The sequence below is a fragment of the Cygnus atratus genome, chromosome 29 (assembly GCF_013377495.2).
Source record: "Cygnus atratus isolate AKBS03 ecotype Queensland, Australia chromosome 29, CAtr_DNAZoo_HiC_assembly, whole genome shotgun sequence".
Classification (NCBI taxonomy): Eukaryota; Metazoa; Chordata; class Aves; order Anseriformes; family Anatidae; genus Cygnus; species Cygnus atratus.
Window position 1 is genome coordinate 1,857,678 of NC_066390.1, and position 24,631 is coordinate 1,882,308.

A 24,631-nucleotide genomic window follows, 5' to 3' on the forward strand; every position below is an offset into this window, starting at 1 on the left:
AATGGTCCATTTGCCTAAATGCTGTAGTTTTGACTACAGTAGTATTGACTATTATTATTGCAAATAATTTGTATGGTACAGATAATACTGCAAATCTGCCTTCTGCTTCATGTGAAGGGGGCTCATTTCCAACCATGCTTACTGTCTGATTTTGCTGGAAGCTGAAGGTGCTGACTATTTCTGAAGACTTCCTGGCACCTTTTGTAAATTCTCAACAAATCATTTTCTTTACCCTTACCAGAATTTTTGCGATACTGCCTGCCATATTATTGCTGTGTCAAAAACTGTCTAAAGTTTTTTTTTTTGAAGTCTAAAGTTTTTCTAAACTAAAGAATTTCATAAGAGTTAGCAAAAGCAACAGGATAATGGCAAGCATATGGCAAGAGAGGTGGTAATGAAATGGTAAGCTAGTTTGGTAATACTATGGGAATCACAGAGCTTTGCTTTCATTTGTCTTCAACATGACAATTGCTATAGCAACCAAATATAAAATTAAAGCTTTTCTTAGCGTTTGTCCAACCAGGTTTCTTAGTGAGCTACCTCGTTTCAGTGTTTTTATCATTGTGCAATAGAAATTAGTTACTGGGGAAACAGAAGCCTTGTTATTGCAGTGTAATTATACATTTTGATTTTTTTTTGGCCTCATGATTCCTCTTTGAAGCATCTGGCCTTCCATTAATGAAAATAAATGGTGTACACTCAATGCCTATACGCTGGGCATGAGCACTCCTTTTCTGTGGATTTCCTATGCAATGCATCTTAGTTTTGCCAATGCAATATTTGTTTTGGGTATTTTTTGTGCAGTCTATCCCCAGTTACGTAATCTTTTCATTTCTAAACTTCAAAACAAATTGAAAAGAGCAGACTTGGTATGCAGAAGATTAAGTATCCCTTCTGCATTTCTGTGATGACTTACTATTTTCCTGTGGACTTTTACTGGCTTATAGGCATGTCTCTGTTTTCACCCAGCATGACTTCGTGCTGGATATATCATCTTCCAAAATGTGCTATTACATAAACGTAGAAGTGGTTGCATTCCTCCCTGCCAGACAGTGGTTTTCAGAGTCTCAAACCATTTCCAGACATTGGATGTGGGAGGAAAAAGACAAACCAAAGGAAAGGGTGCTTGCGAGCATGGGTTGTTTCTGTCTCCTCTCAGTGTGATCCATAATGTTACCATCCAGTTACTAGAGCATTACCAAGCCTTGGAATTTGGTAAGGGGAAAGTTGACTTATGGCATCCTTAAACAGGAATGACTCTTCCCTCTTTTCTCCATGCCTCTTTCCTCAGGATGCTGGGGGTCAGCAGATTGGTTTTCTGCTGGGAAGCTGTGGGATCGCTTTGGCACTCACCACCGAAGTTTGTCTGAAAGGGCTTCCAAAAACCCAAAATGGAGAAATTGTGCAGTTTAAAGGTTAGTTCGCTTATATGCTCACTTTTGATTGTACCAACTGAACTGTCTGAAAGTAGTTGTCAAAAGTCTGAATGCATTTTGGAGAGGCAAAGTGAACAACTGTTCCGATAGCGTCGCTTACTGTTGTGGGCTTTATGCATACGGTATAGATTGATCTATGTATCTGGCAGAACTACTCCGTTGTTCTGGAAGTCGTGATGAATCCACCTCAGGAGCCAGGGTTGTCCTCAGATCCCTTCAGTGGCATTTGGCAGGTTCAGAAGCAGTTTTGTTAATGATACAGCACGCTATATTTAGAAATACTGCAGGCATCTTTCCTGAGTAGAGGAAGTGCCTTGTTGCCCACTGAACTCCCTGATGAGAAATGCCTTCTGGCTAGCAGCTTGGGTTGGATTGCTATTGTGCTTGCATAACTGAAGTTGGATAAATGTTGGGGGGGCTTTTGTGTATTCTTGCAGAATATAAATCCATCACTAAATAAACTGATATTAATATTCCGCTTTAATTTTGGCTCTAGGTTGGCCTAGACTCAAATGGGTTGTGACAGATTCAAAATACCTCTCCAAATCTCCTAAGGACTGGCAGCCCAACATCTCAGCTGCAGGAACTGAGCCAGCATATATTGAGGTAAGTAGTGAGTGGGGAATAGGAAGTAGTTCCTGTGAGCTGAATTTAATGTTCTAATCATCAGAGAGCGAACACCATCACCTCAATACCTTAAACTTCTCAGTTTTTAGCCACTGAAACAAGTCCTTCACTGTGTACAACCTGCTGTGAAGCTTATTTTAGTTGTATTTTTGTGGCCTTTGAGCACTGCTTGAAATGAATAGGAGAACACTGCTCTTGTTCCAGAGAGCTAGTAGCGGAGACAACTGGGCTAGCTGAGATAGTGTATTTGATAACACAGATTTCTGTAACTACTTCAGCCAACAGCACTTGGAATTTTCAGTCCTTCCTAGCAGAGCTTATTTTCATTTGTACATCCCAATAAGGCAGCTTCTAGGAATTGCAGTGGTTTAAGTAGTAACAGTAATTAGGCTATTCTAAAATTACCAATTGGCTTTCCAATTTACTTACGGGAAGAGAAGGAGATGTTCTGAGAAGTAGTAATAACGAAATAAGCACAAATACATTAAATTACTATCTTCATCTCTGGGATTACTCTGAATACATTTGATACCTGAACGACTGTCTTTTCCATAGTCAACCTTGCTGATACTTTTCTACAAGCAAGGACTTTTTGTGAGTTTCTCTCAGCAGCTTTAGAGGAACAAAATTTTGTTTAAGATGGACTCTGTGTTTTAGTTTTCTTCATATTTGGGATCCAGATTCACACCATGACTTTTTTTTCTCTTCTGTAGTACAAGACTAGCAAAGAGGGCAGTGTTATGGGTGTTACAGTGTCTCGGATCGCAATGCTATCTCACTGTCAAGCTTTGTCTCAGGCTTGCAACTATTCTGAAGGTAGGTGATGTCACAAACAACAAAGGAATGAAGAAAAAAGCCAATCTGTGTATCTATTGAGTGCAACTTTATTTTTAGAGCTGTGTCATAGTACTTTAAAATGCAGAGTATGTCTTTTGAAAGCCATCACTTTGATTTCCACTGCTTCTGGGAGTCAGTGTTTGAATGATGTTCTCTACTCTCTTCCCCTGCTACTGCTCGTGCATAATGAGGTTGAGACCCTTTCTATTCTATTGATGTACATTACACGCTGGAATGTAAATTTCCTGCAACTTTCTGGGATGTGTTCCCTCTCTTCAACTGATGTTTGGTTGCCTTATTTTGCATAACAAGGAGCTGTGACTAGTAAAATGTATAATCAGATAAACAAGGCTCTGTACTTGCTTGCTGCTTGTGTACCTCTTGGAACAGATCTGACAATAAAATGACAGATACAAATGTGTACAGATTTGACCATAAATAATGGTCACAATCATCCAAGGACATTTTGCTTCAAAACTGCAATTTTATTTTTCCAGGTGAAACAATAGTGAATGTTTTGGATTTTAAGAAGGATGCAGGGTTGTGGCATGGCATTCTAACGGTGAGTTGAGCCCGTGAAGGCTTTCTGAAGCATTTCATAACTCTTCATAATTGCAGCATGTTGAGGAGATGGTTTAAGGACCATTACCTACTAAGTCAGCCATACCAGAGAACTGTAGATCTGGCAGGAAGTGTAGAAGCATCCTCAGTAAATGTATGTGGGTTTAAGGTGGGGGGGAGAGCTTTATCGGGCTGAGGGTGACTCCTGCTTCTGCCTCTTAATACGTTTTGTTAGCCCTTTGCTAAAAATCCTTTTCCTGTTTTTCAGAATGTAATGAACAAATTGCATACTATCAGTGTGCCCTATTCTGTGATGAAAACCTGTCCACTGTCATGGGTGCAGAGGGTTCATACCCACAAAGGTAACTGTGCATGTTCCACAACTTAAGCTTGAAGATTTCAGAATAAACAAGTGAAGGGCATTAAAATCTAAAATGCTTTAGAACCTATCTTCGTGCTCTTCAGTGACAAATGGGCCAAAGCACTAATTCATTTCTAAACATGCACAAAGTCCTAATGCCACATGAACATCAGCAAACTGCAGAGAACTTGGAGACCTCACAACCTGTGTTCTTGAAGTCAGTGCCTTTCATGAGATCAAAAAAAAATAGCTGAGCACAGAAAGATCCCAAGTCCTTGGCGGGGACATTCAGATGATGGTAATGATTCATGTGTCTTGGAGGAGAGGCTACAATAGTTGTAGACCCTGGCTGAGGTGATGGGGAAAATGTCCTGCATACAACAGCAAATGCTGTTGTCTAGTAGGGTTTGCTGTTACTGCAGGCTCAAATTGCTTGCTTTAGCGTATTCTTATATGGAGTATGTGAGTGTATATTCACATAAAAATGACTCATGGATAGCTCTTATTTGTTCTGATATCTATTTTTGTGTTGGATTGCAGCAAAAGTTGCTTTAGTCAAGTGTCGAGACTTGCACTGGGCCATGATGGCCCATCGAGACCAAAGAGATGTCAGTTTGAGTTCTCTACGGATGCTGATTGTAACTGATGGTGCAAATCCCTGTGAGTATGCACATTCTGCTGTTACCACAAGAGAGGTTTCTCAGAGAGTTGTTACCATATGCTCAAATTGAACTCTTCTTGTAGTTAATTCCAAGAAGATCAAAGTTAGGGCAGCTGCCTAGTAACACAGAACTGTGGATTGTGGTACTTGAGTGCCAGGGCAATGGGTTTTCTGTGCTTTCATCCTTTGAGTACGAGTTGTGAAAGGTACTGCAAAGGCAGAAGCAGGAGAGTTGAATGGGAAGAGCTCTTATGCGTAAAACAGAATTCTGCTAGACGCAGTGAGATTGGTTTTAAATTGCTCACTGGGGATAAGGTAAAGGCTTTTGAGAAGAAAATTGAAGGGGAAAAAATACCCTGAAAGATCTGTAAGGAATGCTGCTAGCGAAGAGACATAAGGAATGTTCATCTAGATGGTACCAACTGGAAGGGATGCTTGGAATACCATTAGACCTGTTTTGATTATGCCCACTGTGTGGAAACAGACCCTACATATGTCTGCGAATTGTTGCAGGTTTGGAAAAGATTTTAATTTTGTTGTACCGTGAGTGTGTAACAACTCCCAACAACTCCAGAGCAAGCTGGAGGAGAAAAGCAGACTTGTTCAAGGAAGAGTATGCCTTTTCCCAAGTCACGTTCAGTAGGCACTCCTTTGTGGCTTGGAAGATGCTACATGGAGTTTTTAGAAGGGATACGGTGTATATATATACTCTGCAAATATAATGGTCTTATTTCTAGGTTATTTTAGAGACAGATTTTAAAATTTAATTATGTAAAGGCGTAGTTGCTTATTTTCTTTCTTTCCAGGGTCTGTTTCTTCATGTGATGCCTTCCTGAGCTTGTTTCAGAGTCATGGGCTTAAACCAGAGGCAATTTGTCCATGTGCCACATCTCCAGAAGCGATGACTATTGCAATACGGAGGTAATGGGCATAGAGCATTGCAGTCTGTTTGCTAGATTAAGTGATCCTGGCTAAGGTTTGTGCACACATCTGTTGGTCGTAGTTGAATTCAGCATGTAATAAGCTCCACTGACATTTACTGTGTGCGCTCAGGGTGTTCAAGTAGCTAAGTCGTTAAACATTTCTCCTAGCATGTAAGTGCTTTTTTCCCCTCTAAGATGGACGATAGCTCAACTGCACCTTTAAGAAGTGTGCACTGCTTTTTTCTGCCTTTGGTTTACACAGCTAGTGTGGTATTTTTGAATCAGAGATTGAATTTAATGTCACTTCAGACAGTAATTTTCATAGTTTTTCTGTCTATTGCTGCCACCTGTAAATATATAGCGCTAAAATCATCTGGCCTGGGAGCTGGTGTTTAACACAGGTTAAGCTAAAGACCTGCCAGAAGAGTTGTGATTCACATTCACAAGAATAAGATTTCTTATTGATTGTTGTGGCTCTTCTGGGGGCAATCTCTGCTGCCATCTTGCAGTTTTAAATCTGTTGTGTAGAGAAAAGACACTGAAGTAGGCATTTTTCTGTGCTTTGATATCTTCATCAGAGTCTGATAATAGCTTGTATGTCTGATTTGGTGTTTTGATTTGTGTGTCCTTCAAAGGCCTGGGGTCCCTGGAGCACCTTTGCCTGGAAGAGCCATACTGTCCATGAATGGGCTGAGCTTTGGTGTGATTCGTGTCAACACTGAAGATAAAAACTCTGCTCTCACTGTTCAGGATGTTGGCCACGTGATGCCAGGGGGTAAGAATATGCAGGAGTCCCCTGTAAGATCTTTTTGCTAATGCTCTAGAGCATTGGAAGATTTTAGAAAAAGATGCAGTTGGTATTCTCTCCCATATTCAGCCTCAGTGCTGCAGGAGTCCCCATAGCATGTTGCATTTGTTGTGGTTAAATATGTTAATTCCTAGATAAGCCAAAAACCTTGGGGCCTTTTTTTCTAAACAATATATAATTTGTCCTAGGAATGATGTGCATAGTGAAACCTGATGGACCACCTCAGCTGTGTAAAACAGATGAGATTGGTGAAATCTGTGTTAGCTCCAGAGCAGGAGGAATGATGTATTTCGGGCTGGCAGGGCTGACAAAGAATACATTTGAGGTATGTATAGTAAAATGCATGTTTCTTTCCTGGTTTCCTGTGTAGAACTGACAGTCTTGTATGATCTCTTGTTTTTGTAACTGAACTGTTAATGTTGTTTTTTAAAGAGAGTCCCTGAAAACCCTGTTACAGTTAGACGTTTTCAGTGCAGAATCGTTGAGGGGGATGTCTTTCTACCCTCAGGCAAATCCACTTTGCTTCCAATGTCCTCCCTTCTGTTGCAGGTTATCCCTGTGAACTCGGCTGGCTCTCCAGTGGGTGATGTGCCATTTGTCCGTTCCGGCTTGCTGGGCTTTGTTGGACCTGTACGTAACACAGCTTTTTAGCTTGCCCTGCTGTGTTTTATTTGTGCTAATAGCCTAGAACTGTTAAAAGACAATCATTTGGGTGCAGAAGTATGTGTACATGGTTGCTAGCTGTGGATGACAAGGCAGTTGAGAGAGAATGTGTTTGAGCCAGTAAGAACCCTTCCTTTCCGGGCACGTTGTCATTACAGTGCCTTATTGTATTGCTTCTTACATTTTTAGGTCGCTAGTTCTTTTAAAACCAAATGTAAGGATCTTTTGTATGGTGGTTCTGCTTCACGTGCTGGAATGTCTTGTCTCAGTGAGTTGCTTGAATGCTTCTCCTGGTTTAGTTATAAATGGTGTAATTGAAAGAGAAAATATTTTATATAAATTCTGTTGCCTATCAGTAGCTAGATCCAAGTAATAGTTATAAAATACGCAAATCATCAAAGACATTTGAATACCTGCTTTATATACGTTACTGACTGATACCCTTTTATCTTTCAGGGCAGCTTGGTGTTTGTGGTTGGAAAAATGGATGGATTGCTGACGGTTAGTGGGCGCAGACACAACGCTGATGACATTGTCGCAACTGGATTGGCCGTAGAGTCGATAAAAACAGTTTACAGAGGAAGGTTAGCAAAATAAACCTTGCCTCTTCCCATAAGCTTCTGCATGTAATATAGTGAAATGTGATCTTTACTGTGATCTCCAGTTTCTCTTCAGTAACCGGTTTGTTTGCTTAGGTCAGTTGAATTCATGTTTTTGGTTTAGACAAAAGTTGGCCTGATCCTGCCTAACACAGGTCTGTTTTCCCCAGTATTCTGTCTGGCTTTTCTTCAAGCCTGTGTAATTTAGGGGAAGGAATTGAGTAACAAGATAAGTCAGCCACAGAGACGCTGCAAAGTTTATTTCTCTGTCTCTGTAGAATTTAGTTTTAAGTCTCCTTAGTAGCTGGCTACTGGCTGATGCTCTGCAGCAAGGATGAGTGTCATTAATTTTCAAAGGTCCTTAATTTTATTTACCAGTTGTGGATATAACTTTCTAGATCATCGAGAAGATTTAGAGCTCATATCTGTAAGACTTGACAGAAGGTTTTAAGCCTCCTACATCACATAGAAAATGTTAAAGCTTTTTTTGCATTGGTGATTTACCACAGGGTTGGAACAGGAATGTGATAGCAGGATGAGAGGACAGGGGCCTTTGCTATGTAGGAATTTCATCAGGAGGTGGAATTACTCCTTTATTCCACGAAGTATTTCCGTTTTGACTCAGTTTAACTGTCTTACGTTTTTTCTCTGTATTTGCCCCATGGTTGTGGTGTTTTTTAGTTGTTGGTTGGTTGTTTTTTTACGAGCTTTGTCTTTAATCTGTTTCTCTGGTTGCCTATACCGAGGAGCAAATTTGACATTCCTGCCAATACGGCTCTCCCATTGTCCCTAGGATTGCTGTATTCTCAGTCTCTGTCTTCTATGATGAGAGGATTGTGGTGGTTGCAGAGCAGAGGCCAGATGCATCCGAAGAGGACAGTTTTCAGTGGATGAGTCGAGTGCTGCAGGTAAGCCCAGTTATACAGGTGGATGAGGTGAGTTTGTGCAGCGTGTGGGCAGATCAGAGGCCACCAGCGTGCTACAGATGGAAAGAGCATAGGCTCATGATCCCTCTTGGCACAAGGTATTTTTACAAGGTTGCAAGCTGGGTACATCTGCTGTGTACAAGCTGTTCTGTTATGTCCTGAAGGTCCTGGGAAAGCGTCTGCAACACAGAATAGTGTAAGCTCTGACAAAGTGATTGGCATTATGTTAGCAAGGTGACTGTGTAGCGGAACATAAATGCCTCTCAACACTGCACATCAGATCCAGTGCTCAAACATAGGAATTCTGCTTCTAGAATTACATTGTGCCGGTGTTCAAAGTTATGCTTTAAAGTTGCCCTTATCTTTGAGATGTGTTTTCAGCAGGGAGACGGTGAACAGAGAACGGTTAAAACAGCTGAACAAGCATAGTCCTAAGAAAGTAGAATAAGTTGCAAACGCTTACTTTGAGAGCTGCATTCATGTATGCTGTGAAGTATGCAAACTGGGGAGAGAAGTCAGGGAAGTACCTGGTGATGTGAATAATGTATTAGTTGGCTGAATGCTGAGGCGAGGCGGACAAAAAGGAACAGAGTGATGGCACAGAGGAGACAGATGGATAAAATCCCAAGATGAAAATCATATGATTCATCAAGCAACTGTGTATATTTTGAGAGTTTAGTCATGAAAGATTTAAAAATGGATTTCTTGTATACGGAATGGGTTATAAGGGAAGAGATGCTAACAAGCACCTAACTCTTACCATAGGGCTTGCTAGTGTTACACAGGGCAGATGGAATGACAGTGACTGTCTCGCTCCTTCAGTACTTTACAGTGTACGCATTTGTCTTGTGGTATGTCAGCGAAGCCAGTAACGCTAGACTGTTTCCGGTAATACCAACAATTCAAGTGATGACCATCTTTCCTTTCTCTAGGCAATTGACAGCATTCACCAAGTGGGTGTATATTGCCTTGCTCTTGTGCCAGCTAATACATTGCCAAAAACTCCATTGGGAGGGATCCATATCTCGCAAACTAAACAGCACTTTCTGGAGGGCTCTCTGCATCCGTGCAACATCCTCATGTGCCCGCACACGTGTGTGACAAATTTGCCAAAACCCAGGCAGAAACAACCAGGTAACATTTTGTTTAACATTAGTAAACTGAAGTCCACCACCTCAGACCTAGTAGGCTGTTTTTGTGTTGTGACCTATGGCTAGGGCAGGCTTGATGCTTCTCTTAGTGTCGGTCAGGAATTTTGATTCCTGCCTCTGGGAACATTGGGGTTGTCTCTGCTGATGAAGAGGAGTCTAGCAATGCCTTCTGAACTGTATTAGTAAGGTTTCATTACCTCTCTTCTCATCTGTGCCAAGGAGCAGTGAGAGCCTACAGAGAATCTTTGTACCTTTTGCTCTTCAACAGATCACAGTTCTAGGCCAGCTCCTTATCATTTGCATTAGAAGTCCTGATTCTGGCAGTACATCCCAGACCTAGAGCCTCCTCTACAAAGCAGCACTTTTCCTTTTGTGTTAATTCCTTTTTTGGGGTCGAAGAAACTCAGTCTGCCTCATAACAGAGTGACTTACCTTTTGGTCATACATGAGTCACTGTGAGGCCTCCCATCCTGTCAGCTTTTGCTCGTTTTAAACATTACCCTGCTGCAGATAATTTGGAAAGGCACTGTTGATAGCATGTGGGTGTGTTCCTGTGTTCTGATTCTGTGTGGCTGTTCTTTACCAACAGGTGTTGGCCCTGCCTCTGTGATGGTGGGGAACCTGGTCGCTGGGAAGCGTATTGCTCAAGCCTCTGGGAGAGATCTTGGTCAATTAGAAGACAATGATTTAGTTAAAAAGGTAAATCGGTATTTGTTGCAACTAAAGGATGGGAAGAAGAGTTTGCCCTACAACTGGCCGCAAAGCAGCAATGTGAAGCAGACTTAAGTATCGCCTGCGAAATAGAAGCACTAGTGTTTAATTACCACCTCTTTGTTTCAGCACCAGTTCCTGACAGAGGTATTACAGTGGAGAGCTCAAGCAACTCCTGACCACCCGCTCTTCCTTCTATTAAATGCCAAGGTACGGTCAATTTTTTTGAAGGTCCACAGCATGCTATTCAGCCCAAATTTGAGACTGTGTTTAAGATCTTTGCCCACTGCAGTGTCCTCTACTTAGCCTCATCAGATATTGCCCTAGGATTTGTAACTTAAAATTTGCACCTTTGAACCTGTAGGCCATTGTCATCTTCATGACTATAATGGTTCAGTGCTTCATTTTAAAACTGAACATGTTTGTAGGTCTCACTGGTTCTTGTATGATTTAATGGTGTATCCCTGTTGAGTATATTCTGGCAAGGTTCTGGTGCAAGAAGACCTGAACTGACTCCCTGGAAGGAAGAATTTCCTAGAGCAGATCTAACTCTGTTTCTATCTTTTTGATATCGTAGTGGATAAAGAGCTCAGTGAATGGCAGCAGTGTATAGGTATCGATAACTAGTAGCTATAGACTGAGGGTAGTAAGCAAGGTTGTTGGGTTGTTCTTTTGCTTTTGTTTGTTTTCTTTCTTTGGTTCCAGCAACTGGTTTACTGCCACGTTGTGCCAGGCCTTGTTTAGAACATTTTTGTCTCCTTTCAAGGGAACCACTGTGTGCACAGCCACCTGCCTTCAGTTGCACAAAAAGGCTGAGAGAATTGCATCAGTTCTGTGTGACAAAGGACATCTCAATGCAGGAGACAATGTGGTGCTTCTTTATCCTCCTGGTAAGCAAGTTTTAATAAGAACTGCCATTCCACTGTGGAAATGCAACGTGGTGTTTCTTTGAAATCTCACTGAGATCTGGAAATATAGGAGAGATCGTTGAAGCAGCAATACCTTAGGGACTACATAACTTGCTGATCTAGTTTTGACTCCACAGAGAGCTGTCCTAATGTCTTTCAGTTGCAGTATCAGGACTCAAACTTCGATTCTCTAGAGTTTTGGAAGAGCCGATTTGTACCTTCTCACTCCTGGAGAGATGCTGTGAGCTCTAGGCATCTTGCTGTCTCCTGATGTTTAGAACAAAAGCTTTAAAAACTTTTGTGGTTATCAAAGAACCTCTGGTATGATCTGCTCACTTCAAGGTTATTAGAAACATGTGACCACGCTGCATGTGCTGGAGAAATGGATTAATTAGTCACCCTACCAGAGACTCCTCGGCTCCTGGACTGTTCAGGTCTCGTTTGCCTGAAGTCACGCCAGTCGGCAGCTCTTCATTCAGGGAGAGCATGCAGTTTGCTTCTGGTACAGAGTGGTGCCATCACCTTCAGCCGTGTGGAAAAGGGGCGCTTCCTCTGAGACTGTTAGGTGCCTCTTCTACAGCAGGAGGCTGGGAGCAGGGGGCAGTGCAGTCTGCTGTGGCCAGCAGCACACAGCTTTATCACTTGGCGCGTGTAAGATGCTCACTGCTACCGAGAGGTGCTCTTTGGTGTATGTACTTCCACTGCCAGAGAATTGTGTTTTGTCATGACTTTTGAGTCATTTAACAGCTGGGACATTCTTTTCTTGAAAGATGAATATTTTTTGCAGTCTTCTCTGCTTTCCCAGCCCCTTATCCCAAGCTTCCTAGCTTCCTTGTCACGCTGGCCTCAGTGTTTGGACTGCTTATGTTGCACATCTGTGCCGTGGGAGTGACTAGCCCATGTTCCTTTTTCTAATGAAAATTTTAACTGATGCTCAGAGAACAAGTATTTGGGGAAAGGCTGGTGTCCATCCACCAGCGCTGTACGCTACAGCCTATCGTGTCCTTGCAGGCATTGAGCTCATCACCGCGTTCTATGGCTGTTTGTATGCTGGCTGCATCCCCGTGACCGTGAGACCACCTCATGCTCAGAGCCTCACTGCTACTCTGCCCACTGTGCGAATGATCGTGGAAGTGAGTAATGGGGCCGTCGCTGAGAGCAGGGCTGGAGCACTCTTGTTTCAGCCTCTCAGATCGGAATGGGTAACACAGCTGTCCAAACTCCCGTGCTGTTTAAGTGACAGCAGTGACTGAAGCACGTCTTATGCCTCAGGGACAGTGATTTAATTCATAAGATGCAAGTGAAAACCGCCTCTCCTTTTTATGTGGCAACATGAATTGCCTTGAAACAGTTGGTTTCTGAGGGATACTAACACGTGATGTTACCTCAAATTTCATATTGATGCTCCTTACTGGTGCAAATCCTACTATTAGTTACTTTACAAGTTTGGTAACTAGAAAAGGATGTCTCTGCATTATAACCATGGGGAGGAAGCTAGATTTAGGCTGTGTAATGTTTTACCTGGGCTGAAGGTCCTGCCATGCTTATTTGCATTTTAATCTGCATTTGGGGTTTTAGTGAAGGAAGTGTTGAAAATTAATGCAAGTCTGCTTGGGGAAACTGGCTACAGATGGTAAAATATATTCTCTGAATATCAAATCTTGCAATGACAGTGTCTGCGGGATGTGCTTTTTGTCTTGTTTTTTAGCAAATGTTTATCTTTTTAGGTCAGCAAAGCTGCCTGTATTCTCACAACGCAGACCTTAATGAGACTACTGAAATCCAGAGAGGCAGCTGCTGCTGTAGATGTGAAAACCTGGCCAACCATCATCGACACAGGTGTGGTCCATGGACTTAAAAGACTTTTTCAAGTTCTTTGTAGGGAATACCAAGGGGAGACACTGCCCCTCACTGTAGATGTTAACCAGATGGCTCATACAATTTTGTTTGAATACTTAGAAACTGTCCAAGATATAAGCCAGGTCTGACATTGTTTGCTCATCTCTCCTGCATTTGTTGAGATATAAATGGAACACAATTTATTGAAAAATCACGTTGCAGACAACAGTAATTCCCTCATGACAGCTTCTCATGTCATGGTCAACTTACCTTGTCTCCTTGTCTGGCACTAGAGAGCGAGCAACTCAGATAACATAATAAGCAGGGTATGTTTTTTTGCATTAATTGTGTCTCTTATTATGTAGTCATGCTCCATCCTTTAGCCTTGGAGATTAAGAAAATAAAAGTAAAAGCATGTATTTAACGTCTTTGGTTTACACACAGAAGAGTTGGTTGGTCTCTTCTCCGTTTTTCTGAGAAGGAATAACTTTCTACATGAGAACTTTGGCAAAAGTCTTCTCGTATACTAGTCTGTCTCTTTTTGGAAAGAGAATTAATTGAAAGCTTTGTGGTCCACCTCAGGCTATTTGAAAGTTGTTCTCCTTTCAAATACCAGTTGAGTATTTAAAAAATCAAATCTGTTTGTTCCTTTCTTGCACAGATGACTTGCCCAGGAAGCGGCTGTCTCAGATCTATAAACCACCTACGTCTGAAATGTTAGCATATCTAGATTTTAGCGTTTCCACAACAGGCATGCTTACAGGAGTAAAGGTACAGTAAAATGGTTTTAGAAGATGGGTTTTTTTGGAGTCTTGCCTTTGGCTGATAATCCGAACCGCCTCTCCTGTATACTTCTACCAAAACTGGCTTTTGTAGATTAAATAAAGGCCCCGCTTTTCTTCCAATAAAGCTATGGATTTGCTGCACAGAATGCAGTATGCAGGCTGAAGAATTAGTTCTGCTGTGCAGGAAGACAGGTCTCTACAGGGAGCGTCAGGAATTCTGCTACTGCCTCCCGCTGGAGAGTAGCCTGTTAGGAGAGCAGTGAGGGATGTGAGTAGCAGAGCAGTGAACTTTGGCTTTCCTGCTGCTGCACCAAAAGCAAAATAAGAATGCAGTTGATAGAGAAGATATGATGAAACTAAAGCAAAAAGAAAGCCTTAGACTGGCATTAATGATCATCTCTATTTGGGGTCTGAGATACCTAAAGCTTTTAAGCAATAGCTGTTGGTATCGCTGTTTCTGGTTTACTGTGGCTCAGAGGGTTTTGCAGTGCTCTGCATCTGCTATGGGAGGTAAGAAGACATACAGTTATTGAGAAGTGCTATGAAGGCAAACCTCTCATGATTATTCTCTGCCTGTCTTGATGAAGTCCTATTTTGATGTTCTGGAATTTCAGCACAGTTTCTCTGTCTTTGCTGTTGTAGATGTCCCATGCAGCAGTGAGTGGCCTTTGCAGGGCAATCAAGCTTCAGTGCGAGCTCTACTCCTCGCGGCAGATTGCAATTTGTCTCGACCCCTATTGTGGACTAGGTTTTGTGCTCTGGTGCCTTTGCAGGTATGACCTTTGAGTGGAAAAGGGTGAAGATTAACTCTTGGCTGGTTTTAAGTGGGAAATGACAGTCCCCGTCTCTAACTGGTGTAATTACAGACAGATATGTTGACATTACCAGAATGACTAATTTACAGTAAGAGGAGAATTTCTCTGTGAGCTGACAATGATATGTTCCCTTTTCCTGCAGATTAGCAAGTTGTCCTATCTTGATTATGCATATTTGTGCTGCTGAATATTACTGGCTCCAGAATGTTTCTCTTGCCTTTCTTCCTTGATTATATGTTGCAGTAAGGGAATTTTCTTTCTGTAAACTGTGTGGTTGAGCCAGTTCTCTTCCTTCACTCTGACAGTGTGTGTGCACGCTTGTGTGTGTATAAATTGTTATTCTTGTAAAATAAGTTGTATTTATAATTCAGTGTTGCTACCGAATGTGGGCATTGTAGCTATTATCAATTTGCCTCTGATCAGGGACCAAAAGCAGGCTGTGGGACCTAGCAGGAATGTGAGATGAAAATACAGTAAATATTAATTTAAAGATAACTACATGCTGCACAAAAATATTCTCTTCTTTGATGTTCTTCACAGTGTGTATTCTGGACACCAGTCAATTTTAATTCCTCCTATGGAGCTGGAATCCAATCTTTTTCTCTGGTTATCTACTGTCAGCCAGTATAAAATAAGGGACACTTTCTGTTCCTATTCAGTCATGGAACTGTGCACAAAGGGACTTGGAAACCAAGTTGAAATGTTAAAGGTAAGAAATGCTTCCTGAATGCTATGTTACATAAAGTAATTAAACTGTTGTTGTAAAGCAAAGCGATACAATTGTTAAACACAACAGTACCGTGATGCACAGGTCCCCAGTCTACAGCTTGCTCAAAAAACAAAAGCAGCAAAAGAAATGTTCGGAGCCTCAGGAAATTAAAAGGATTGAAATAGAGTAAGGTGTATGTATTGCAGTCTAGGTAGCACATTACCAGCGAGTGTCAGAGACTGCTGGGCAAACCCTAAGGAGAGGATGCCAGCAGCAAATGCTATGCAGAGGAATTGGTTATATAACAGTCTGCAGTGAAGGCTCAGACCAGCACATGATGTAAAGCACACACGTTAAGTGCTTGGCTAAATAAAGGTGTTTTCTCTTGAGAGATGAGAGGAAGGAAAAAAAATAGCTATGTAAAAGGCTTGAGGTGGCTTTTTGCATGGGTTTACTGAAATAATTTGTGTACTCCGTTTACAAGGTTAAGGATTGGTCTTGTCCTGTTGGTTGCATAGAGTCCTGAAGGTGCTTACCTTGTGGAGTGTCACCAGGCAAACAGAATAATGCACAGGTCTGAACAACTGGCTAGTGCTGTTCAGTGCACTCGTGATCGTGTCTAGAAGGAATAATGCATTCTGGTCTAAGATTTGTTGAAGACTTGGTGCAGCCTCAGTAAATGACTTTGCAGTCTCACTTGGTTTGGTTTCCATGTATATAAATAAGGAATAACAGATGTAATCTTATCTGAAAGGCACTGCAGAAGCACATGATGCTACACTATCTCTCAGAAGAAGGAGCAGCCTTGATGATGATTTCGTTGTAGCAGTATTGCTAGGCTCTAGTCAGACACATTTTATAACTACACACAGGAGCTGAAGAGAGGAAACGAACACAAGAGCAGAGTTTGTCTTGCATTTCTAGAGTGATTTCTTTGGGATCTAAAGGATAAAAAGCAAATACCACTTTTTCTGAGGGCTTAGGTCTTGGTGCAGTGTGGCAGTAGTAATTAACACATACAGTCCTGTGCACTCATTTGTGTCTGCACTCTTTTCCAGTCACGAGGAATTAATCTGTCCTGTGTCCGGACGTGTGTGGTAGTTGCAGAAGAACGACCACGAGTTTCTCTCACTCATTCCTTCTCAAAACTCTTCAAAGACATTGGCCTGTCATCTCGTGCTGTAAGCACCACCTTTGGATCAAGAGTCAATGTTGCTATCTGTTTACAGGTAATGCAAGTGCTTTCTAGTGCATATATTGTCACTGGCATCAGATTTCCAGATTCCATTGTATCCTGAATTGGTAAACTTCCTAATCTGCACATGCTTCTGTGCTGTCTTAGTATAGCCCCATGTCTGCTTTGTAGAGAACAGCAAGCGCAAGATTTAAGTAGCTTTTGTTTTCAGCTGCATCAGAAATACTCAAAACTACTGAAACATGGCATTAGAGGACTGTTTATTTCCATGTAAACAGTAACTCTAGTTGCCCCAGAGCCGAGAGCTGAAAGTGCTTGGGCTGTTTTCCCCCTCAAGATGCATCTCACACTGTTGTTACACTTAGTATAGAGAGAAATAGGCTGTGTTTACTGACATGTTTCCTTGAGTGCAACTGCAAAGGTAGGGAAAAGCGGATATGAATTCTGCTGTCAGTGTGAAGTTCCTGGACTGTTTGAGCTCAGGCAGAGGTTGCATAAAATATATATAATTTTTTAATGTTTACTCTTTAGGGAACCTCTGGGCCTGATCCCACCACAGTGTATGTAGATCTGAAATCCTTGAGACATGACAGGTACAGTAAGTTTAAGTCAACTTACCGATAACTCATCTGTATAAAATGTTGTAATGGTACTTAGCTATCATGCCTCTCAGTAGATTTCAGCTCTTTTCTTTTCCTGACAATGTTTTCTCTGATTTCAGAGTACGTCTAGTGGAAAGGGGAGCTCCCCAAAGCCTGCTGCTTTCAGAATCTGGGAAGGTAACTTCATGTTTTTACCTACTGGCATGGCACACAGCACCTGCTGACTATGCAGCACTTTTTATGCCCTTCATGATGATGTTGATGTGTAGCTAGGAAAGGTGGTATTGTGCCATGGCATGAGAAGAGGTGGTTACATTGCTCTTCCGGGAGGTTATTTTGGTTTATAATGAGCATGAAACTATTTGGAGGATTGTTTGTTTACAGTAAATGAATCATATCAAAAGTGTCCACTGTATCCTTGAAATCAGGTTCCATTTGGGATTTACTGTAGCTCTTACTCCCTTCTTTAAATGAATTAGCAGATGTTTGCAATTTTTAACACTGAAGTCTTCAAAATCAAGGTTTAGCAACATCTGCAGGCCTAGAATGCCTTTCCTGTGTGGCTCTGCAGACGTGAAATACTTCTGTTGTAGTACCTGGAGTGTACATGCCCTAGCGTGTTTTTACGTGTTTGTAATTTCCATGGGTGAAATCATGCCTTTGTGGAGGTAAATGAACGGCCTTTGTATTGTAGTTATGTGTGAAGGTGATTCTAATACTGATTGTATATTCCTTTTTGTGACCTTTAGATTTTACCTGGAGTCAAAGTAGTCATTGTTAATCCTGAGACAAAAGGGCCTCTAGGAGATTCTCATCTTGGAGAGGTAAGCACAGATTTTACTTTTTGGATAGCTTCTCCTGTTGTCTGTTTCTTGATCTATATTCTCTCTCTTTAACTACGTAAGTTGCTGGTGAGTAGCAATACTTGTAAGCCTTTTTATGTTGAATTATCGCTGGAGCATTCAGATTTAGGGGATGTTATTTTAGTGTTAAATTTAAAGAAAAAGAAAACCTGCCAGAAATAAAGGCTTCTTCAATTCTAAATCTTACTGGCTTCCAAATAGATCTAAGTTACATTTTGCTCTCCGTATCTCGATCACACACCAGTATATTTAATCTGTGTTGACCGATTGCCATCAATTGTTGGACTCACATGTTATAAAAATCCAGTAATTTATAAGAATTACTCAGGCCTCAGCTTACAGTTATTAGGAGAGAGGATCTACAAGGTGAATTTTTGATATCCTATAGGATGTTTGGGGGTTTGAGCTAAATGCAAAATACTTTTGGACCTGGAAAATCTTAGATATCTTTATACCTAACTATAACCTCCTCATTACAGTTTATTATCTGCTTTAGTTAAATACTCAAAACATGCTCTGTTGTTGTAGTGTGTAGACCTGACAGTTTTTCCACTTCTAATACAGATTTGGGTAAATAGTCCACACACAGCCAGTGGTTACTATACCATCTATGACAATGAAACCCTTCAAGCTGATCATTTCAACACTCGTCTGAGCTTTGGTGATGCTGCTCAGACGCTTTGGGCTCGGACTGGATACCTTGGTTTTGTTCGTCGGACAGAGCTTACAGCTGCCAGTGGAGGTATGGCAGAAATCAGTCTTTGTCTTTCACATGGAGAGTTTTCTTTCATGGAGTGCAACAAATGAGTCCTGATCCATGTGTTGGGGTACAGGAGACCCTTGGTTTTAACCAAATTCCATTTATTGGCTGCCGTTTTCTGTTTTCATAGTATGCATACGTTTCATTTCCCATTTCTCCTCTCTAGAGCGCCATGATGCACTGTATGTTGTTGGAGCACTGGATGAAACTCTGGAACTGAGGGGATTGCGTTACCATCCAATTGATATTGAGACTTCAGTATCTCGAACGCACAGAAGCATTGCTGAATGGTAAAACAGCAGTGAAAAATGAATTCAGCCTAACCTAGATGGAATGTAGCAATGTTTATCCAAAGATGCAGGATTTAATGGGTGGAGTGGGGTGGCCAGAAGGCAAAGACAGACACTTACTTTGTGTTACTATCATCAAGTTGTGAGATCTTCATATCCATCTCTTTTCCCTTCCATAGATCAGAATAATATTGGGCTGACTCTGTGAATCTCTTCTCACAAGCCTTAATTCAAAATAGAAATTACTATTTCCTGCTTTGTGGTTTAAAGAACCATTCTTATGTGAGTTAGTGAAAGGCAGCGTTTAGTTTGTTTATCAAACCTGGTAGTACTGAGATGTGCTTGAACTGATCTTTCATACGTTGGGACTGGGTCTTGGAGTTAGGTTGTTTCGAAATACAATGTGAAGCAGGTGGTAAACTCCATCTAAGGATAAAAAAATATATAAGCTTTGGATCTTTGTGAAAATAACTGGATTTTCTGGTTTTGTTCTTTTTTTTTCTTTCTAACTACAGTGCTGTGTTCACATGGACCAACTTGCTTGTGGTTGTTGTGGAGCTGTGTGGCTGTGAACAAGAAGCCCTGGATTTAGTCCCTCTAGTTACAAATGTGGTCCTGGAAGAACATTATCTAATTGTGGGAGTGGTGGTGGTAGTTGATCCTGGAGTTATTCCTATCAATTCCAGAGGAGAGAAACAACGAATGCATCTCCGTGACAGTTTTCTAGCGGATCAGTTAGACCCCATATATGTAGCTTATAACATGTAACGTGTATGGGGGAATTGATGCTCAGAAACTTTGCAGGACCACCAAACGACAAAGGGTGGCTATAGAAATGAAGCTGGTGAAAATTACTAATACTTGATATAAAGTTTGAGATTGCTGCCATATTCCCTTCATCTCATCCTGTGGTATTAAGATCACATTAACTACCAGTGGACAAAAGGAAATGTGGTAGACAATGGAAAACATTTGTAACAGTTTACTGAAATATTAGCTTTATTAGAAAATGCAAAGTTGACAAGCGTGTGAACTGCAAAATTCCTAAGGCCTTTACTGTAGTGTTACTTTTTTCATCCGTTGTACATATTTGTATTTTTATCTAATACTGTTTTAGGATTCTCTAAGGGGAGGGTTTATTTAGTTAAGATAATAAACTATTACGAGGAGGGTCATCAGAGTTCAGCAATTCCCTACTATATAAAATGTACTTTGCATCTGTACTGTAGCTATTCATTCCATGGGATCACACAACTTATTTAAAATTGTGCCATGACCAAATCAATAACTTACGGAATCTAAGAGTTACTTATTCATATAGATATTTCTTGAATTAAAAAAAAGCCTATATTTTAAATATGTAAATATTATTATACATAATTCACTTAGATAGAAAATTAACTTGGATAATGATGACAGCTGAAGGTAGACATTTTTAAGGACAGGTAACTTTTGTGGTCCTTAGCATAATTACATTTGGTTAGACAACTAATGTGAGATACACAAATCTTACACAAGTTTTCTTATTTCAGTATGTAGTCTTTTATTGCTGGCCAGAAGTGTGTCATAGCATGTAGAAACCTATGATTTGAAGGCACATCTCTATAAGTGAGGCTGAAATATTTAAACAGTAACATGCAATCTGGCAGAAATCGCAGTGCTAAGTCCAAAATGTTTAACTGAAATGATGCAAAGTTACAGCCTCTGCCTCCACCCTCTGAAACCTCGTGTTTAAAGGAAAAAAAAATCCTATAGGTCAACACAGTTAAATTCACTGTCTGTGCAATTCAGTCATTATTCCATTCGATTCCCTCTAGGTATAGCAAGAAACATTGCAGATAGGCTTTACTGTAAACCGGGAGACAACAACCCAGAGTTCTTCAAAACATTCCCTAGAAACAATTAGGAATTTCTGGGGTTTGGGCTGAATGCAATTTTTCTTTTACAGGAGGAGGCACAAAAATGAAACAGAGTAATTCTGGTAAATCATCGTTAAATAACTTCATGAAAATGAATATTCCAAACTTCAAAATACTTTGTTGGTTTTCACATTAGTAACTGGAAAGAAGCAGAAGCCCTAGAGTAGTGGGAACAGGCTCTTGTTGTTGGTAAGCAATTGCACTCTGGGCTAATGGAGAGACAGTGTTTTAAGTTTTGACTCATAATTACCTTTCTTTCATGTAATCCTTAATAATCTTTTAAATTCCTATGGATGTTAAGAAAATATGACTTTGGAAGCAATGAGAGCTGATACCAGATAGTGCAGCAGGGTTTTTTTTGAGTCAAATATGGTATACAGTGTAAATAAACTTGTTATTAAAATGCTCCACATTACCTCATTCAAAATTTGTAGGCAGTTTTTAAAAGGTTTATAGTATGAACTCTGAAGATCCTGTGGCAGTTGTCAGAGCAGAACACAGTGTATCTGTAAGCAAATCCCAGTTTTGTACTTGAAAAATTCCTGATGCATTCTGTTAGCTCTGACTGAGGTCAGGAGTGTTAAAATTTAGATGGGAAGTTCTGAATATTTTTGAAAAATATGTGGTGGGGAAATAGATTTAGAAACTGCAAGTTATTATGGCAAGTCTCAAGCTGAGTTCTTTACAAAGGCTTCACTTCACAGGTGCATATTTTTTGAATGATTTCTTTTTCCCTATCTGCTACTGTGATTAAGACAACATCACAGATGAAATTGTCGTGGTATTGTGCTGCAGCATAGATGTGACAGGTTTTCTGTTATCGGTGTCTAGTTTCTTATTATGTGTGTCCTAAACTACCTGCACATGAAGCTTTTTGTATATTTAGTTTTAATGAATTGGCCACGAAGTAAGGAAAGTGACAAGTGTAACTGTGATTAATACAGTTGGTACTGCAACTACTTATTTAGGGTGCAAAACGCACTGAAGTTGTTACTCGTTTTCAGCCAGCAAAGTGGGAGAATCTCCTTGTTTTGTTATGCACCACTTTTTAATTTTTCTTGCACAGCAAAGTGACTTACAGTTCAGCCTTCACTTTGTTGTTGCACATTTCAGGAAAAAAAAAGATGGCCTTGACTTTTTCTTACTGAAATTAAAGCTTTATCTAAATTCTTTCAACAATTACCACATTTGTCCATCAAAAATGATTTTTTTTTTTTAATTCTAAGATTGTATTTTATTTTTAGTTGCCATTTTTTTCAGAAATAGAAAGTGGATGTATTAATTTGATCAGACTTCCAGTATGTGGCAGATTGACTTTCTGAAATGGAATTTTTAAATGGCACACTTGATTTCCTCCCATTTTTTATAGGGCTAGGTGTCTGCTAGTTTCTTACGCTTTGCGTTTTCATCTCACAAGTTTACTCGTGCTGTTAATCTTTGCTTTGGTATATTACATTTCTCTGTTAGAGAACTAAATTTACAGTCCTGTCCTTAGAATGAGACAACATTCTACGTTTGATTGCCAGTAAGTGACATATAGAAGCTGGCCAGTTTTGATTTCATTGAATGCTTTTGCCTATGTTTGGCGCAGTGAAAAGCAGTGTATTGGAGAAGTAGTAATATGGAGCTGCGAATCTGGAAACCCTGATTTCTAACTCCAGCTCTGCTAATGACTTGCCACAAGGCCTTCAACAGGTCATTTCACTCCTTCAGTTTCTTCATCTGTAGATGAGGATATTATCTAATCCTTACAACATCCCTGTGAGGTAACTAACTGTACAGCACTAAGTGCTAAGTATTTTTCATTGCTAGCCTCTTTGAGGTCAGGGTCAGTTTGTTCTTCCAAACTGATAAATGATTATTTGGTTGTCTTGGAGGGCTGTCAAGAGATGTGACCATTTCACTTCAAAGTGCTTGCTTGGTGTCATTCCATATGAGAACAAAATGAAATATTAACTTCACAAAATTGGCAGGGCGACTGAAGGTTCTGATGTTGCATGTTCAGGTTCAGACTTGGGCTCTTCTCCATAACTGCTGAACCAAGTGTTGAGTCCGAAGAAGCAGATTCTCCATGCCCGTTTGACTTTGCAGCTTATCTAGTTGCAGAGGACAAATTATTTCCTGTCGTTGTCCATCAGATTCCAAGCTAACAGCTGCAATGAAACTTAATCTAGGATTTTTTTTTACCACTTGGAACTAAAATATTTTGTATGTCTTACTGTTTATGAATATTCCCTAAGCAAAGTATGTGGGTACAGGTAATTTCAAGTCCTGTTTTGTTAACATTTGCACTGCATTTCTGATTTAAATAAATGTAATTAAGATGTGTCGTACTAACTGTCTTTAAAAGGTTGTAAAAACGATAAATTTTAGCCCTAAATGCAATTTTCTTTAATTTCTGTCAACCTATTTACCATTGTCAAATTCAGACTACAGCATTATGTAATTATGTATAAAGTTTTTATTTATTTAAAATTAGATTAGATATACATTTTTAAATTTAACATCTGGCTGGACAGTGTTCCATTAACGCATTGATTGTGTTTCCTTTGTCTTGTGTTAATAAATATTGATGCCTGATTGTTTGCTTAGTTCTTTATCTGCTGTTTCCCCGAAGGATTTTGTAAGAAGCAAAACATTGGTTAGTATTTATCCTGGTGAAAGGGAGAACTTGTAAGTATTTTTGCAAGTACGTTTCATCAAATGTATATGGAAATGTACGAGACCTGAGCCTGTGAAGAGCTGAGCTCCCTGCACTTCACTTTCATGGCAGGACGTGGAGTTTTTTGTACCTGCAGCAGGAGGCTGTTACAGCTTTTGAAATTGCAGTTATAACTGAGATCACTCTTTGAGGAGGAACTAGATGCAATTTTGAGCATGGCCTACCTATATTTAATATTTTACTGTAGTATTAAATATTCTTTATTTAATTTCAGGTTAAGATTCAGGTTTGGTATGTTTCATTTTGAACTGGATTCAGTGAGAGATTTATAGTCTCTTAAACCTCTGCAAATCCCAACAAGATTTGAGGTTCTCTGTCCTCTGGAAGATTAAAGCAGTTGTGTAAGGCTTTGTATTGAGCAGATGAGACGAACTTTGGTGGCATTTGAGTTTTAACATTTGATAGTCTCTGCTGTCAAAAACTAACCGTGGAGTTTTTATGAAGACTTATTTTAAATACTCATAGATATTAAGATACAGTTTAGTACCAGAGAGGATGTAATCAAGATTATAATCTAACACCAGCTACTGCCTCTGTATGTACCTATTAATGGCTATATGTTTTTGGGTAAGAATATACGTAAACACATTATTTACTACAAATGATGAGTGGCAATTTTACCATGGTTTCTTCTGAGCACATTTCACTTTCATTAAATTTTACCTGTATTTTAAAATTACTTGATATTGGGAAAACCTCTTAATAAATAAATGGAGAATGGGGTGGGGGAGTGGGAATACTTTGAATTGTTATATTAATCAAGGAAGTTGAAAAAGCCAATAAATCTTGCCTTTTTGTAAATACACTTAGATTTGAGTGACCACACTTCTTGAGTGTTTGAAGATTCTTTTTTCAATTGTCGCAACTCTGGCTCAGGCACGTTCTGTGGTAACTTCATATACTGTGGCTTGTTTTCTTTGGCCCAGTATTTTCTCTGGGATAAACTCCACAATTGCGTCA

General features: G+C 40.2%; 1 protein-coding gene across 5 annotated transcripts in view; it reads left to right on the forward strand.

The window, feature by feature from the left end:
- Window positions 1–23,529, forward strand: part of DIP2B (disco interacting protein 2 homolog B) — a 68,572-nt gene extending 45,043 nt beyond the window's left edge. For all 5 annotated transcript variants that reach the window (XM_035570337.2, XM_035570338.2, XM_035570339.2 and 2 more), the window contains 28 exons: window positions 1,292–1,415; window positions 1,933–2,042; window positions 2,777–2,879; window positions 3,398–3,462; window positions 3,730–3,823; window positions 4,363–4,482; window positions 5,290–5,404; window positions 6,042–6,181; window positions 6,403–6,539; window positions 6,764–6,844; window positions 7,334–7,461; window positions 8,270–8,384; window positions 9,335–9,536; window positions 10,143–10,252; window positions 10,394–10,474; window positions 11,031–11,154; window positions 12,184–12,305; window positions 12,900–13,011; window positions 13,673–13,782; window positions 14,439–14,569; window positions 15,152–15,320; window positions 16,379–16,549; window positions 17,047–17,108; window positions 17,237–17,294; window positions 17,867–17,941; window positions 18,545–18,722; window positions 18,907–19,030; window positions 19,546–23,529. In XM_035570337.2, the coding sequence (XP_035426230.1) occupies window positions 1,292–1,415; window positions 1,933–2,042; window positions 2,777–2,879; window positions 3,398–3,462; window positions 3,730–3,823; window positions 4,363–4,482; window positions 5,290–5,404; window positions 6,042–6,181; window positions 6,403–6,539; window positions 6,764–6,844; window positions 7,334–7,461; window positions 8,270–8,384; window positions 9,335–9,536; window positions 10,143–10,252; window positions 10,394–10,474; window positions 11,031–11,154; window positions 12,184–12,305; window positions 12,900–13,011; window positions 13,673–13,782; window positions 14,439–14,569; window positions 15,152–15,320; window positions 16,379–16,549; window positions 17,047–17,108; window positions 17,237–17,294; window positions 17,867–17,941; window positions 18,545–18,722; window positions 18,907–19,030; window positions 19,546–19,798 (3,414 nt within the window). In that variant the 3' untranslated portion in view covers window positions 19,799–23,529. The remainder of the gene's footprint in view (window positions 1–1,291; window positions 1,416–1,932; window positions 2,043–2,776; window positions 2,880–3,397; window positions 3,463–3,729; window positions 3,824–4,362; window positions 4,483–5,289; window positions 5,405–6,041; window positions 6,182–6,402; window positions 6,540–6,763; window positions 6,845–7,333; window positions 7,462–8,269; window positions 8,385–9,334; window positions 9,537–10,142; window positions 10,253–10,393; window positions 10,475–11,030; window positions 11,155–12,183; window positions 12,306–12,899; window positions 13,012–13,672; window positions 13,783–14,438; window positions 14,570–15,151; window positions 15,321–16,378; window positions 16,550–17,046; window positions 17,109–17,236; window positions 17,295–17,866; window positions 17,942–18,544; window positions 18,723–18,906; window positions 19,031–19,545) is intronic.
- Window positions 23,530–24,631: the final 1,102 nt, after the last annotated feature.